Source organism: Salmo trutta, chromosome 2 (assembly GCF_901001165.1).
Source record: "Salmo trutta chromosome 2, fSalTru1.1, whole genome shotgun sequence".
Lineage (NCBI taxonomy): Eukaryota > Metazoa > Chordata > Actinopteri > Salmoniformes > Salmonidae > Salmo > Salmo trutta.
Genome location: NC_042958.1, coordinates 4,579,531 through 4,597,514, shown reverse-complemented (window position 1 = coordinate 4,597,514; position 17,984 = coordinate 4,579,531). Strand labels below are relative to the sequence as shown.

General features: G+C 43.7%; 1 protein-coding gene across 6 annotated transcripts in view; it reads left to right on the top strand.

Moving 5' to 3' along the window:
* Nucleotides 1-17,984, top strand: part of LOC115149194 (abl interactor 1) — a 120,175-nt gene that overhangs the window by 72,531 nt on the left and 29,660 nt on the right. For 2 of the 6 annotated variants that reach the window (XM_029691828.1, XM_029691835.1), the window contains exons 4-6: nt 9,789-9,803; nt 11,467-11,591; nt 16,394-16,534. In XM_029691828.1, coding sequence (XP_029547688.1) covers nt 9,789-9,803; nt 11,467-11,591; nt 16,394-16,534 — 281 coding nt within the window. The remainder of the gene's footprint in view (nt 1-9,788; nt 9,804-11,466; nt 11,592-16,393; nt 16,535-17,984) is intronic. The other 4 variants (XM_029691844.1, XM_029691863.1, XM_029691854.1 and 1 more) reach the window with 2 other exon arrangements.

Genomic DNA, 17,984 nt, shown 5'->3' with positions numbered 1-17,984 from the left:
CTCTCTTTAACCCCTCCCCTTCTCTCCCTTTAACCCCTCCCCTTCTCTCCCTTTAACCCCTCCCCTCTCTCTCTCTTTAACCCCTCCCCTTCTCTCCCTTTGTCTCTTTGTCTCTCTCACTGTGTCACTCTCATCCACAGATTGCACCTAGCTAACCATGCAGACATATTCTCAGTAAGGAATGATTTGATAGATTTCTACAAATAGAACTGGTGTTAGAAAGCTCTGTGTGAAAAAGGGTGAGCAGAGATGCATTTATGGGACATTTAAAATGCACTTAGTTCTAAATGGACCTCTTAATCGGTTTCTCCTATTTCTCTCTGGTGAGATGGGCTCTCAGAAATTCTTCAGAGTGTAACAGTTTCATGAAGCCGTAGTACCACTGACATATTGGTTTCTTCTGAAGCATTCTCTCAAAGACATTCCTCTGTTTAGATGAAGCCCGTGATATGTTGCAAGCTAACACTTTATACAATAGTTTAGTCCCTAAAGTTAACGTTAGGGGTCGTATAGGTTGCCATGACAGCGGCTCTATTGAAATCAGAACCCTGTTAGCCAGGGCCATTTTGAGACCTCTATCTACCCCCCAGAGCTCCCAAACCCCCCCATTAATCAACCAATCAATCGCTGCTGTCGGGCATGATTGGATTAAGTGGCCAGCGTTGTCGACCAGTTGAATGATGGGCCGGGATAAGGCAGGATAAAAGCCCATCATGCCACTCTCAATTTACTAGGCATCAAATCACATGGTTTGTGGGCTAATGTAACCTGAAAAGGCTTTTAAATTAGCATGTTACCGACCGTGTTATCTAAGATGTTATTTACCATGATAATTCAACCGTGATGACCACAAGTTTAGATAGCTGGCTGCTAGATTAATTTACAGGTGACATGGGCTAATTCAGTGACTGTCAGTGACTGACATAACATGAGAAAAATTGCTGATGCACAACCAGATTTCAAAATGGTACCTTTAGTATTCTACTATTCTAACTGTCAACAGTAAATTGAGACCCTGACTGAGTTCCAAAAGAAAAAATATACTTTTTTGGGGGGGTGGGGGGGGGGAATTATCCACGGGCCTGCAAAAGGCGGACGGACCACCAGTTGCCCACCCCTGATTTATATGAAGACATGGTACAGTATTTGCTAGTTGTTTGTTTTTTTAGCTTTTGAAGCGCTTTGAGATTTTTATGGAAAGCGCTATAGACATTTTTATAAATTATTATTATGTTGCTAAAAACATTTAGTAAGTAAACATTCACAAAACACTTAGGCATATTATTTTATTAAAATGGAAGACAAGCTAATAGAAAAATCGGATTCATTTAGATTGGAATGTACAAGAGTGTCTCGTTTCTCACACACACTCACACACGCGCACACACACACACACACACACACACACACACACACTAAGTAGCGAGGTCATGTATGTTGTAGGATCCCGGTGGTATGTGCTTCAAAGCATCATTAAGAGAGAAGTCGGGAGGACATAGAGAGAAGGGGGAGGACATAGAGAGAAGTGGGAGGACATAGAGAGAAGTGGGAGGACATAGAGAGAAGTGGGAGGACATAGAGAGAAGGGGGAGGACATAGAGAGAAGTGGGAGGACATAGAGAGAAGGGGGAGGACATAGAGAGAAGTGGGAGGACATAGAGAGAAGTGGAACGACATAGAGAGAAGGGGGAGGACATAGAGAGAAGTGGGAGGACATAGAGAGAAGGGGGAGGACATAGAGAGAAGTCGGGAGGACATAGAGAGAAGGGGGAGGACATAGAGAGAAGTGGGAGGACATAGAGAGAAGGGGGAGGACATAGAGAGAAGGTGAGGACATAGAGAGAAGGGGGAGGACATAGAGAGAAGTGGGAGGACATAGAGAGAAGGGGGAGGACATAGAGAGAAGTGGAACGACATAGAGAGAAGGGGGAGGACATAGAGAGAAGTGGGAGGACATAGAGAGAAGGGGGAGGTCATAGAGAGAAGGGGAGGACATAGAGAGAAGGGGGAGGTCATAGAGAGAAGGGGGAGGTCATAGAGAGAAGGGGAGGACATAGAGAGAAGGGGGAGGTCATAGAGAGAAGGGGGAGGTCATAGAGAGAAGGGGAGGACATAGAGAGAAGGGGGAGGTCATAGAGAGAAGGGGAGGACATAGAGAGAAGGGGAGGTCATAGAGAGAAGGGGAGGTCATTTAGAGAATGGGGAGGACATTTAGAGAAGGGGAGGACATTTAGAGAAGGGGAGGACATTTAGAGAAGGGTGAGGACATAGAGAGAAGGGTGAGGACATATAGAGAAGGTGAGGACATTTAGAGAAGGTGAGGACATAGAGAGAAGGTGAGGACATTTAGAGAAGGGGAGGACATTTAGAGAAGGGGGAGGACATAGAGAGAAGGTGAGGACATAGAGAGAAGGTGAGGACATAGAGAAGGGTGAGGACATAGAGAGAAGGGTGAGGACATAGAGAGAAGGGTGAGGACATAGAGAGAAGGGTGAGGACATAGAGAGAAGGGTGAGGACATAGAGAGAAGGGGAGGTCATTTAGAGAAGGTGAGGACATAGAGAGAAGGTGAGGACATAGAGAGAAGGTGAGGACATAGAGAGAAGGGTGAGGACATAGAGAGAAGGGGGAGGACATAGAGAGAAGGTGAGGACATAGAGAGAAGGGTGAGGACATAGAGAGAAGGTGAGGACATAGAGAGAAGGGGGAGGACATAGAGAGAAGGTGAGGACATAGAGAGAAGGGTGAGGACATAGAGAGAAGGTGAGGACATAGAGAGAAGGTGAGGACATAGAGAGAAGGTGAGGACATAGAGAGAAGGTGAGGATATAGAGAGAAGGGTGAGGACATAGAGAGAAGGGTGAGGACATAGAGAGAAGGGTGAGGACATAGAGAGAAGGGTGAGGACATAGAGAGAAGGTGAGGACATAGAGAGAAGGTGAGGACATAGAGAGAAGGGTGAGGACATAGAGAGAAGGGTGAGGACATAGAGAGAAGGGGGAGGACATAGAGAGAAGTGGGAGGACATAGAGAGAAGTGGGAGGACATAGAGAGAAGGTGAGGACATAGAGAGAAGGGTGAGGACATAGTAAAAGACACCTATGATATTCAGGTTTTCCCATGAACTTGGGGACATTCTGTTGGTCACCTAAGCTGCTAGGTTTCTCTCCCGAGTCCTGCCCTCTCACAACGGTATGGGTAAAGGTGAGATATATTTTTTCCCAGTCAGCTGACACTCAATCTAGTCAGCAGGTTCAGGAATGCAGAGGAGATGTTAGATGGTTTTTTTCTTACATTTACATTTACATTTACGTCAATTAGCAGACGCTCTTATCCAGAGCGACTTACAAATTGGACCTTCTTGCAACTAATGTGTTCTTTTCATCCTTGATATGTGGTGTTTGTTACATGAGGAACAGAATACAGCCTCCTTAACTCAGCTACAAGTTATGTACTCTCTTAAAAACGTTCCCGACTGTCCTGAAGAACAAGAACAGTCGGGCTCTCTCTCTCTGTGGTCTGACATGAAGCTGACTGCCATAGGGCTCTCTCTCTCTGTGGTCTGACATGAAGCTGACTGCCATAGGGCTCTATGTGGCCTGACATGAAGCTGACTGCCATAGGGCTCTCTCTCTGTGGTCTGACATGAAGCTGACTGCCATAGATAGGGCTCTCTGTGGTCTGACATGAAGCTGACTGCCATAGGGCTCTATGTGGCCTGACATGAAGCTGACTGCCATAGGGCTCTCTGTGGTCTGACATGAAGCTGACTGCCATAGGGCTCTCTCTCTCTGTGGTCTGACATGAAGCTGACTGCCATAGGGCTCTATGTGGCCTGACATGAAGCTGACTGCCATAGGGCTCTCTGTGGTCTGACATGAAGCTGACTGCCATAGGGCTCTCTCCCTGTGGTCTGACATGAAGCTGACTGCCATAGATAGGGCTCTATGTGGTCTGACATGAAGCTGACTGCCATAGATAGGGCTCTCTGTGGTCTGACATGAAGCTGACTGCCATAGGGCTCTCTGTGGCCTGACATGAAGCTGACTGCCATAGATAGGGCTCTCTGTGGTCTGACATGAAGCTGACTGCCATAGGGCTCTCTGTGGCCTGACATGAAGCTGACTGCCATAGGGCTCTCTGTGGTCTGACATGAAGCTGACTGCCATAGGGCTCTATGTGGTCTGACATGAAGCTGACTGCCATAGGGCTCTCTGTGGCCTGACATGAAGCTGACTGCCATAGGGCTCTCTGTGGTCTGACATGAAGCTGACTGCCATAGGGCTCTCTGTGGCCTGACATGAAGCTGACTGCCATAGGGCTCTATGTGGCCTGACATGAAGCTGACTGCCATAGGGCTCTATGTGGCCTGACATGAAGCTGACTGCCATAGGGCTCTCTGTGGTCTGACATGAAGCTGACTGCCATAGGGCTCTATGTGGTCTGACATGAAGCTGACTGCCGTAGATAGGGCTCTATGTGGCCTGACATGAAGCTGACTGCCATAGGGCTCTATGTGGTCTGACATGAAGCTGACTGCTGTAGATAGGGCTCTATGTGGCCTGACATGAAGCTGACTGCCATAGGGCTCTATGTGGTCTGACATGAAGCTGACTGCCGTAGATAGGGCTCTATGTGGCCTGACATGAAGCTGACTGCCATAGGGCTCTCTCTCTGTGGCCTGACATGAAGCTGACTGCCATAGATAGGGCTCTCTCTCTGTGGTCTGACATGAAGCTGACTGCCATAGATAGGGCTCTCTGTGGTCTGACATGAAGCTGACTGCCATAGATAGGGCTCTATGTGGTCTGACATGAAGCTGACTGCCATAGGGCTCTATGTGGTCTGACATGAAGCTGACTGCCGTAGATAGGGCTCTATGTGGCCTGACATGAAGCTGACTGCCATAGGGCTCTATGTGGTCTGACATGAAGCTGACTGCCGTAGATAGGGCTCTATGTGGCCTGACATGAAGCTGACTGCCGTAGATAGGGCTCTCTGTGGCCTGACATGAAGCTGACTGCCGTAGATAGGGCTCTCTGTGGCCTGACATGAAGCTGACTGCCATAGATAGGGCTCTCTGTGGCCTGACATGAAGCTGACTGCCATAGGGCTCTATGTGGTCTGACATGAAGCTGACTGCCGTAGATAGGGCTCTCTGTGGCCTGACATGAAGCTGACTGCCATAGGGCTCTATGTGGTCTGACATGAAGCTGACTGCCATAGGGCTCTCTGTGGTCTGACATGAAGCTGACTGCCATAGGGCTCTCTGTGGCCTGACATGAAGCTGACTGCCATAGGGCTCTCTCTCTGTGGTCTGACATGAAGCTGACTGCCGTAGATAGGGCTCTATGTGGCCTGACATGAAGCTGACTGCCATAGATAGGGCTCTCTGTGGCCTGACATGAAGCTGACTGCCATAGGGCTCTATGTGGTCTGACATGAAGCTGACTGCCGTAGATAGGGCTCTCTGTGGCCTGACATGAAGCTGACTGCCATAGGGCTCTATGTGGCCTGACATGAAGCTGACTGCCATAGGGCTCTATGATGGCTGACTTGTTCCTCCTACGGCCCTCGACAAACCCACTGGCTCCAGGTCATCTATAAGTCTTTGCTAGGTAAAGCTCCGCCTTATTTCTGCTCACTGGTCACCATAGCAACACCCACCCGTAGCACGTGCTCCAGCAGGTATATCTCTCTGGTCACCCCCAAAGCCAACACTTCCTTTAGCCGCCGTTCCTTACAGTTCTCTGCTGCCAATGACTGGAACGAATTGCAAAAATCACTGAAGTTGGAGACTCATCTCTCCCTCACTAGCTTTAAGCACCAGCTGTCAGAGCAGCTTACCGATCGCTGCACCTATACATAGCCCATCCATCCAACCAACTACCTACCTCATCCCCATGTTTGTTTTTGTTTTTCTGCTATTTTGCACACCAGTATTTCTACTTGCACACCCTCATCTGCTCATCAGTGTTAATTTGCTAAATTGTAATTACTTTGCCACTATTGGCCTATTTATTGCCTTACCTCCTTACTTCATTTGCACACACCGTATACAGATCTTTCTATTGTGTTATTGACTGTATGTTTGTTTATTCCATGTGTAACTCTGTGTTGTTGTTTGTGTCGAACTGCTTTGTTTTATCTTGGCCAGGTCGCAGTTGTAAATGAGAACTTGTTCTCAACTTGCCTACCTGGTTAAATAAAGGTGAAATAAAATAAATAAAAATAGCTCAGCACATTTTCTGGTCCCTGTGTAGTCTTTGTCAGCATATAGACTGCCCTGTACACTGTATTCATATTGTTCATACCATCGCCCAGGTCTAGAGCTGTGTGTGTGCATTTCCACCATATTAATACATCAGCCAATCCAGGCTATGAAGCTGGATCTGATTTAACTGACTAACGCTTCAGCCAATCCAGGACACACCTACTTTTCACGGTCAAATCCTGCTTAGACCCACTCAGGCCTGAACGTTGCCCCAACCCCACCGAGCTGTAACCTTCACCCAATAGAGAGCAGCACGGCCAGTCTGCACTACAGTCTGATCCCCTTTAGTTCTGGACTGGGATAACAGAGCTCTCCGTAGTCCATCAACATGGTCCTGTCTGAACGAGAGCAGCACGGCCAGTCTGCACTACAGTCTGATCCCCTTTAGTTCTGGACTGGGATAACAGAGCTCTCCGTAGTCCATCAACATGGTCCTGTCTGAACGAGAGCAGCACGGCCAGTCTGCACTACAGTCTGATCCCCTTTAGTTCTGGACTGGGATAACAGAGCTCTCCGTAGTCCATCAACATGGTCCTGTCTGAACGAACTGATGCCTGTAACCTAAAGTTACTTCATCCTGGTTCTGGGGACCTAATGGGGTGCACATTTCAGTTTATTTTGCCCAAAGCACTACACACCTGCTTCCACTAATCATCTGCATAATCAAACCTTTGATTAGTGGAATCAGGTGTGTAGTGCTTTGGGCAAAAAACAAAATGGCCACCCCGTTAGGTCCCCAGAACCAGGATGAAGAAACACTACTGTAGCCTAATAATAACTCATATTTCAGAATTGATCCTTGGTTCACCCCTGTATTTGCACAATGTCACTATCTCCCACGCTTTCCCAGACCATACATACTACACAGCTTCATCATAGCTACATGTGATTAACACTGGTCCCCTACCAAGAACCTCTGTTTTTATCTCTGTTCCTGTAATGCTCTCTGCACCGCCCAATAGGGAACCTGTATAATGGATGAGCCCTGCATCGCCTAATAGGGAGCCTGCATAATGGATGAGCCCTGCATCGCCCAATAGGGAGCCTGCATAATGGATGAGCCCTGCATCGCCCAATAGGGAGCCTGCATAATAGATGAGCCCTGCATCGCCCAATAGGGAGCCTGTATAATGGATGAGCCACTTGACCCGGTGCTTGTCCTAGTGTAATGCAGCCCTGTGGCGTGGAGCACTCGCTGCTCCTCTGTTTGACGCTCTCAAACATGAATTACAGAGCACTTGTCTGAGAGAAATTGCTTTTCTTACCAGAGCATAAGTGCATAGGTACAACGTTCATGAACGTTTTTAAAATGACATTTTTAGAACACAAAGAAGACTTGGTACAGTTTGGCATCCAGTTTGCACTGACAGTGTTTCCGTGGCGATGATACTAAAGGGTTATAGTGTCTGTAATAATACATATTAAAGTAACTAATAGTTCTACATAGGTAGAAATACAGTGTGACAGCTTAGCTGAGGTGTTGATGTACATGTTTAAATATGTAATGGAAACATCTATGGATTTGTGAGGATTCCTGCTGGTCTGGGGTGTAGGTGAGATAGATAGATAGATAGATAGATAGATAGATAGATAGATAGATAGATAGATAGATAGATAGATAGATAGATAGATAGATGATAGATAGATAGATAGATAGATAGATAGATAGATAGATAGATAGATAGATAGATAGATTGATTGGAAAAAGTACTAGATCCCCTACTGATTTTGTACGTTTGCCCACTGACAAAGAAATGATCAGTATATAATTTTAATGGTAGGTTTATTTGAACAGTGAGAGACAGAATATCAACAAAATAATCCAGAAAAACGCATGTCAAAAATGATATAAATTGATTAGCATTTTAATGAGGGAAATAAGTATTTGACCCCTCTGCAAAACATGACTTAGTACTTGGTGGAAAAACCCTTGTTGGCAATCACAGAGGTCAGACGTTTCTTGTAGTTGGCCACCAGGTTTGCACACATCTCAGGAGGGATTTTGTCCCACTCCTCTTTGCAGATCTTCTCCAAGTCATTAAGGTTTCGAGGCTGACGTTTGGCAACTCGAACCTTCAGCTCCCTCCACAGATTTTCTATGGGATTAAGGTCTGGAGACTGGCTAGGCCACTCCAGGACCTTAATGTGCTTCTTCTTGAGCCACTCCTTTGTTGCCTTGGCCGTGTGTTTTGGGTCATTGTCATGCTGGAATACCCATCCACGACCCATTTTCAATGCCCTGGCTGAGGGAAGGAGGCTCTCAACAAGATTTGACGATACATGGCCCCATCCATCGTCCCTTTGATGCGGTGAAGTTGTCCTGTCCCCTTAGCAGAAAAACACCCCCAAAGCATAATGTTTCCACCTCCATGTTTGACGGTGGGGATGGTGTTCTTGGGGTCATAGGCAGCATTCCTCCTCCTCCAAACACGGCGAGTTGAGTTGATGCCAAAGAGCTCCATTTTGGTCTCATCTGACCACAACACTTTCACCCAGTTGTCCTCTGAGTGATTTAGATGTTCATTGGCAAACTTCAGACGGGCATGTATATGTGCTTTCTTGAGCAGGGGGACCTTGCGGGCGCTGCAGGATTTCAGTCCTTCACGGCGTAGTGTGTTACCAATTGTTTTCTTGGTGACTATGGTCCCAGCTGCCTTGAGATCATTGACAAGATCCTCCCGTGTAGTTCTGGGCTGATTCCTCACCGTTCTCATGATCATTGCAACTCCACGAGGTGAGATCTTGCAGGGAGCCCCAGGCCGAGGGAGATTGACAGTTCTTTTGTGTTTCTTCCATTTGTGAATAATCGCACCAACTGTTGTCATCTTCTCACCAAGCTGCTTGGCGATGGTCTTGTAGCCCATTCCAGCCTTGTGTAGGTCTACAATCTTGTCCCTGACATCCTTGGAGAGCTCTTTGGTCTTGGCCATGGTGGAGAGTTTGGAATCTGATTGATTGATTGCTTCTGTGGACAGGTGTCTTTTATACAGGTAACAAACTGAGATTAGGAGCACTCCCTTTAAGAGTGTATATATCTAGTATATCTACCTGTATAAAATACACCTGGGAGCCAGACATTTTTCTGATTGAGAAGGGGTCAAATACTTATTTCCCTCATTAAAATGCAAATCAATTTATAACATTTTTGACATGCGTTTTTCTGGATTTTTTTGTTGTTATTCTGTTTCTCACTGTTCAAATAAACCTACCATTAAAATTATAGACTGATCATTTCTTTGTCAGTGGGCAAACGTACAAAATCAGCAGGGGATCAAATACTTTTTTCCCTCACTGGACAAAGTACTAAAACAACCAGTGGACCCACACTGTTTTTGTGCGGTGCAAAGCCATCTAACCACTGAGTGGCCCAGGTCTAGAGAAGCGTTGACTCAGTGTAAATAATGTGGTGAACGGGCTCTCTCCTGTACTCTGGGTCCTTTTACCATTTCGACATGGCGATTTTGACATGCCTTCTCTCTCTTTCTCTCTCTCTCTTTCTTCCGCCTACGTTAAGTGGCTCAAAGCCAAGGTAAGTCCAGTTTGTCACATGACCCATCTTTCCGTAGTTCTATTATTGCCAGGCTGTTCAACCCCTTAAAATGTTTTCATTTTCATTCATTTTATTCCTTCTATTAGTGGCCTAAACCAATCCATAGTGCATGCATGCCTAGTCCAACTGTTGCTATAGCCGTCATTATCAGAGCCTTAGTAACAGAACTTATCATTTCAGTATATCATATATATCAGTATATCAGTATATCATGCTACATATGTTGACAGTTATATGTTGAATAGCTGTCCATGTGCAGCTATCTAGTATAACTATCTAGTATAGCTGTCTAGTATAGCTATGTAGTATATCTAGTATAGCTATCTAGTATAACTATCTAGTATAACTATCTAGTATAGCTATCTAGTATATCTAGTATAACTATCTAGTATATGTAGTATATCTAGTATAGCTATTTAGTATAACAATCTAGTATAGCTATTTAGTATAACAATCTAGTATAACTATCTAGTATAGCTATCTAGTATATCTAGTATAACTATCTAGTATAGCTATCTAGTATATCTAGTATAACTATCTAGTATAGCTATCTAGAATAGCTATCTAGTATAACTAGTATAACTATCTAGTATAGCTATCTAGTATAGCTATCTAGTATAACTATCTAGTATAACGATCTAGTATAACGATCTAGTATAACTATCTAGTATAACTATCTAGTATAACTATCTAGTATATCTAGTATAACTATCTAGTATAACTATCTAGTATAACGATCTAGTATAACTATCTAGTATAGCTATCTAGTATAACTATCTAGTATAACGATCTAGTATAACTATCTAGTATAACTATCTAGTATATCTATCTAGTATAACTATCTAGTATAACGATCTAGTATAACTATCTAGTATAACTATCTAGTATAACTATCTAGTATAACGATCTAGTATAACGATCTAGTATAACGATCTAGTATAACTATCTAGTATAACTATCAAGTATATCTAGTATATCTAGTATAACTATCTAGTATAACTATCTAGTATAGCTATCTAGTATAACTATCTAGTATATCTAGTATATCTAGTATAACTATCTAGTATAACTATCTAGTATATCTAGTATATCTAGTATAACTATCTAGTATAACTATCTAGTATAACTATCTAGTATAGCTATCTAGTATATCTAGTATAACGATCTAGTATATCTAGTATAACTATCTAGTATAACTATCTAGTCTGTTGTATGGGCTTCCCAGATAAAAAAAAAAGGAGTACGCTTTTGAATATTTTTAATTCTTGTTAAAACAATAACCTCGAAAGCCCCCCCCCCCCCCCCCCCCCAGAAAATCAGATGGTAGCTGTGGCGTGACCTTAGTTATTGGTTATGTCTATCTGTTTATTTTACATGCTTGGTAGAACACCATGTTTGTAACAAACATGTCACAATGTTAAGCAGAAACTCTCTTGGAATTACTCTGTGGGTTTTCACCTGGCGTCACCTTGTGACCAAGTCCTGCTATCAATATGCTAATAAGCTAGAATGTCTCAGTAAAGATTGGAGTATACTGAATCTGGGAAGCCTGTCACATTTTAGTTGCCATACAACTTAGTCTTTATGCTACCACTGTGTTAAATGTGTTACAGAGATTTCTTGATTTATTTTCTTACAACAGCAGCATGGAAACAATCAGCCAATCAGAGGAGGAGGAGGAACACTATCGAGGACCAATCCGCCAACCCAGAAACCTCCTAGCCCGCCGCCCATGACAGGGACATTGTCAGGGCGTGGAACTCTAGGGTAAGATGGCCTCCTTTTTTTAACAAGGGATGACTTTTTCTAGTCAACATGTTAGAAGGCAGAGTAGAGGCACAGCTATTTTGGGAGTTGGGAATCGTAGCCGGTGCACATGAAAGTTAGTCCCATCCTTATCTTTGACATGGGTTCAGTCTCAAATTGCACCCTTTTCCTTATGTCGGGCACTGCTTTTGACAAGGACCAATGGGGTTCTAGTCAAAAGTAGTGCACTATGTAGGGAATAAGGTGCCATTTGGGACTCAGCCACGGTTTGATATAAAGTTGCAATGTAACACTAAGCAGACACTAATTCTGGCCTTTTAACACAGCTTAGCTCTATTTCAGTTAGCTGTTGTAGTCACTGCTGTGGGACATCCAGCTGGATAGATTCTCCAGCACAGACCTTCACTGACTGTTACTGTATTGAGCATTTCAGAGTGTTGAGGCCATGGTCGTAAAAAGGTTTTGGAAAAGGTTACTATGTTGTTAATATGATATATACAGTGCTTTCACAAAGTATTCATACCCCTTGATTTATTCAACATTATGCTGTTATAGCCTAAATTCAAAATGGATTTAAAAAATATATATTATTAATCTCACCCATCTACACACAATACACCATAATAATGAAGTGAAAGCATGTTTTTTTTAAATTTGTTTGCATATTTATTTAAAATAAAAAAACAGAACTAATTCAAGTATTCAGACCTTTTTGCTATGACAATCCAACTTAAACTCAGGTTCAAACATGTTTTATTTTTTGGGATCATCCTTGAGATTTCACTACGACTTCACTGGAGGCCAATTTCAATTGTTTGGACATGATTTAGGGCGGCGCACAATTGGTCCAGCGTCGTCCGGAGGAGGCCGTCATTGTAAATAAGAATTTGTTCTTAACTGATTTTCCTAGTTAAATAAAGGTTAAATAAAAAATTTAAAAAAATGTTTGTTGTTGAAAGAAATACACTTGTCTATATAGGGTCCCACAGTTGAAAGTGCATGTCAGAGCAGAAACTATACCATGAAGTCCCGAAGGAACTGAGCTCCGAGATAGAGTTGTGATGAGGCAGATACAGCGCCTTCGGAAAGTATTCAGACCCCTTGACTTTTTCCACATGTTGTTACATTACAGCCTTATTCTGAAATGTATGAAATAGTTGTTTTCTCTCATCAATCTGCAGACAATACCCCATAATGACATCACAATACCCCATAATGACATCACAATACCCCGTAATGACAAAGCAAAAACTGTTTTATAGACATTTTTGCTAAATTATAATTAAAAAAAACTAAATTAAATATCATATTTGCATAAGTATTCAGACCCTTTACTCAGTACTTTGTTGAAGCACCTTTTGCAGTGATTACAGCCTCGAGTCTTCTTGGGTATGACGCTAAAAGCTTGGCACACCTGTATTTGGGGAGTTTCTCCCATTCTTCTCTGCAGATCCTCTCAAGCTCTGTCAGGTTGGATGGGGAGTGTCGCTGCACAGCTATTTTCATGTCTCTCCAGAGATGTTCGATTGGGTTCAAGTCCGGGCTCTGGCTGGACCACTCAAGGACATTCAGAGACTTGTCCCAAAGCCACTCCTGCGTTGTCTTGGCTGTGTGCTTAGGGTCGTTGTCCTGTGGAAGGTGAACCTTCACCCCAGTCTGAGGGCCTGAGCACTCTGGAGTAAGTTTTCATCAAGGATCTCTCTGTACTTTGCTCCGTTCATCTTTCCCTCGATCCTGACTAGTCTCCCAGTCCCTGACACTGAAAAACATCCCCACAGCATGATGCTGCCACCACCATGCTTCACCGTAGGGATGGTGCCAGGTTTCCTCCAGACGTGACGCTTGGCATTCAGGCCAAAGTGTTCAATCTTGGTTTCATCAGACCAGAGAATCTTGTTTCTCATGGTCTGAGAGACCTTTAAGTACATTTTGGCAAACTCCAAGTGGGCTGTCATGTGCCTTTTACTGAGGAATGGCTTCAGTCTGGCCACTCTACCATAAAGGCCTGATTGGTGGACCACAAGTTGTAGAAACATCTCAAGGATGGTCAATGGAAACAGGATGCACCTGAGCTCAATTTCGAATCTCATAGCAAAGGGTCAGAATACTTATGTAAATAAGGGATTTCTGGGTTTCTCATTCTAAAAACCTGTTTTCGCTTTGTCGTTATAGGGTATTGTGTGTAGATTGATGAGGAAAATGTTTTATTTAATGAATTTTATAATAAGGCTGTAACGTAACAAAATGTGGAGCATGTCAAAGGGGTCTGAATACTTACCGAAGGCGCTGTAAATAGGGAAGGGTACAAAACAATTTCTAGAGTGTTAAAAGTTTCCAAGAGCACAGTGATCTCCATCATTGGGAAATGGAACTACCCAGACTCTGCTTAGAGCTGGCCTTCCGGCCAAACTGAGCTACCTGACAAGAAGGACCTTAGTCAGGGAGGTGACCAAGAACCCAATGACCACTCTGACAGACCTACAGAGTTCCTTGGCTGAGATGGGAGAACCTGCCAGAAGGACAACATTCTCTATAGCACTTCAGCAATCTGGGATTTATGGGAGAATGGCCAGACAGAAGACACTCCTGAGAAAAGGGCACATGAAAGCACACCTGAAGTTTGCTAAAATGGCACATGAAAAAGATTCAGTGGTCTGATGAGACAAAAAATGGAACTCTTTGGCCTGAATGCAAAGCGCTATGTCTGGACAAAACCAGGCATAACTCATGACCCGTCTAACACCATCCCTACCGTGAAGTATGGTGGTGGCAGCAGCATCATACTATGGGGAAGACTAGTAAGGATAGAGGGAACAATGAATGGAGCCAAATAAAGGCAACTCCTTGACTAGGACCTGCATTAGAGTGCAAGCAACCTCAGAGAGAGGTTTATGTTCCAACAGGATAATGACCCCAAGCAACCTCAGAGAGAGGTTTATGTTCCAATAATGACACCAAGCAACCTCAGAGAGAGGTTATGTTCCAACAGGATAATGACCCCAAGCAACCTCAGAGAGAGGTTTATGTTCCAATAATGACACCAAGCAACCTCAGAGAGAGGTTTATGTTCCAACAAGATAATGACCACAAGCAAACAGCTAAAGCAATGCTGGAATGGCTTCAGAAGAAGCTTGTGAAAGTGGCCATCCCTGTAGCTCAGTTGGTAGAGCATGGTGTTTGCAACGCATGGTGTGTGCAACGCCAGGGTTGTGGGTTCGATTCCCACGGGGGGTCAGTACAGGAAAAAAATATAAAAAATGTATGAAATGTATGCATTCACTACTGTAAGTCGCTCTGGATAAGAGCGTCTGCTAAATGACTAAAATGTAAATGTAAATGAAAGTCCTTGAGTGGCCCAGGAAAAGGCCAAATTTTAATCCCATTGAAAATCTATGGAAAGACTTGAAGATTGCTGTTTATCGCCACTCCCCATCTAACTTAACAGAGCTTGAGAAAATCTGCAAGGAAGAATGGGAGAAAATCCCCAAATCCAGATGTGCAAAGCTGATACAGAAGACTCAAAGCTGTAATCACCACCAAAGGTGTTTCTGCAAAGGATTGGTGTAAATACTTACACTATGTAAATGAGATATTTCTTTATTTTCATTTTCAATAATTTAGCAAACATTTCTAAAAAAACACGTTTTTGTTTTGTCATTATGGGGTATTGTGTGTAGATGGGTGAGATAAAAAAACTATATTTAATCAGTTTTTAATTCAGGCTGTAGCACAACAAAATGTGGAATAAGTCAAGGGGTATGAATACTTTCCGAAGTCACTGTGTGTAACATCGTGCATCGTGACATCGTGACATCGGGTTCTACTCCAACTCACCATCCGCGTTTTAGGAGATAACTTCCATTCCTGAATAGGTACATGTCACGAGAATTTTCAATCCCAATGATAATAACTAACAATCAATAAGCTTTGACTAATCCCCGAGGTTTGTAAGACCCTGGGTTTAATAATAATTAAGCAAAGACTCAGCTTCTGCAAAAGGTTCGTACAGTTTATTCTCAAGAACGTTCTGAAGTCCATTATACAAAGACATCCATTTTATAACTAACTCCCTATTTACGCACATACCTCCACACAAACAGTAGATATCCTACGCACATACATACACACGAACAGTAGGTGGGTTGTATCCCTCCTCAGAGTTCTCACCACTGTTTATCACTACTCAGCGCTGTCCGTTCCATTCCCCCGAGATTAGAGGAACCTTGAAAATGATTTAAGTTTCTCAGAGTTCTAGCCAGGTCGGGTCAAACACAGTTGAATTGTTCTCGGTATTTTCTTAGACACACACACACATTTCTATCCCTCACCTGTCTCTACCAAACCTTATTGGACTTATTTTTAGTACTTTAATCATTCATTATACATGCTACATGAACTAATAATCACTAATAGTTATGTTTCAGGGTGGAGTACTTTAATCATTACCTTTAAACATATAATTCCCATATCAGTACATTTTCTCCATTACTTTCCAATGAGGATTTTTTTGTATTCATTGATCTATTTTTTTCTAAATTGAATGGACCCCTGGTTCATTTTGATTCATTCTGATTCATTAGGAGTCTTTCTTGTTCATTCTGGTTCATTCTGGTTCATTCTGGTTCATTCTGAGTCATTCTGGTTCATTCTGGTTCATTCTGAGTCATTCTGGTTCATTCGGTTCATTCTGAGTCATTCTGGTTCATTCTGGTTCATTCTGAGTCATTCTGGTTCATTCGGTTCATTCTGGTTGAGTCATTCTCCTCTTTATCGCCCTCTCTGTCTTCGGTTTACTTTAACAGACGCAGCACGCCCTGTAAAACTCTAGAGCCGGTGAAACCACCCACAGTGCCAAACGACTATATGACCAGCCCTGCTCGACTAGACAGCCAGCACAGCCCCGGACGCACGGCATCTCTCAACCACAGACAAAGAACCCACAGGTAATGCACACACACACACACACACACACACTCGTGGTCCTTGTAGTACCACGAGTGTCAACAGTTCTAAATGTCTCTCTCACAGCCTCTCTGAATTTGTGAAAAGCAACCCTCACAATTTGTATCCCACCTGACATTTCTAGTCTCTTCACTTTATCATGTTCAGGTGCTTTCACTGCTCCCCTCCCAACTACTGTCAATGACAACGTTCAACTAACAAGGCCTGGAAGGATTCAGACATGTTCCTAAAGAGCCTGCGGTGTAAAGTCCTCCTCTGTATGTTTAGACCCCTGCCACGATCACTGAAATTCTTGAGTCAGAAAGTCACACTGCGAGAGCTGAGATATGAGTTATGGGTAATAGAAGTTGCTTTATTAGAAATCTGTAATACAGACTGAGATATGAGTTATGGGTTGACCTGTTTAAAGGTCTTACTCACATCGGCAACGGCGAGCGTGATCACACAGTCGTCTTGAACAGTTGGTGCTCTCGTGCATGCTTCAGTGTTGCTTGCCTCAAAGCATGCATAGCTCATCTGGTAGGCTTATGTCACTGGGCAGCTCGCGGCTGGGCTTCCCTTTGTAGTCCGTAATAGTTTGCAAGCCCTGCCACATCCGACGAGCGTCGGAGCCGGCGTAGTACGATTCAATCTTTACCCTGTATTTACGCTTTGCCTGTTTGATGGTTCGTCTGAGGGCATAGCCGGATTTCTTATAAGCGGCTGGGTTAGAGTCCCGCTCCTTGAAAGTGGCAGATCCACCCTTTAGCTCAGTGCAGATGTTGCCTGTAATCCATGGCTTCTGGTTGGGGTATGTACGTACGGTCACTGTGGGGATGACGTCCTCGATGCACTTATTGATGAAGCTGATGTGGTATACTCCTCAATGCTATTGGATGAATCCCGGTGCTAGCAAAACAGCCCTGTAGCTTAGCGTCTGCGTCATCTGACCACTTCCGTATTGAGCGAGTCACTGGTATTTCCTGCTTAGTTTTTGCTTGTAAGCAGGAATCAGGAGGATATAATTATGGTCAGATTTGCCAAATGGAGGACGAGGGAGAGCTTTGTATGCGTCTCTGTATGTGGAGTAAAGCTGGTCCAGAGTTTTTTTTCCTTCTGGTTGCACATTTAGCATGCTGGTAGAAATTAGGTAAAACGGATTTAAGTTTATCGGCACTGAAGTCCCCGGCCACTAGTAGCGCCACCTCCTTTGCGTGGTGGGAGAGTGCATCTTAAGCAGGTAGCCATGTTTGCCCTGTTCAGATGAGTAGAAGTGGAACTGCATAGTACATTAGGAATCATCATGTGATATGGTTATAACATGCTTTAACGTCATGTGATATGGTTATAACATGCTTTAACCTCATGTGACATGGTTATAACATGCTTTAACCTCATGTGATATGGTTATAACATGCTTTAACCTCATGTGACATGGTTATAACATACTTT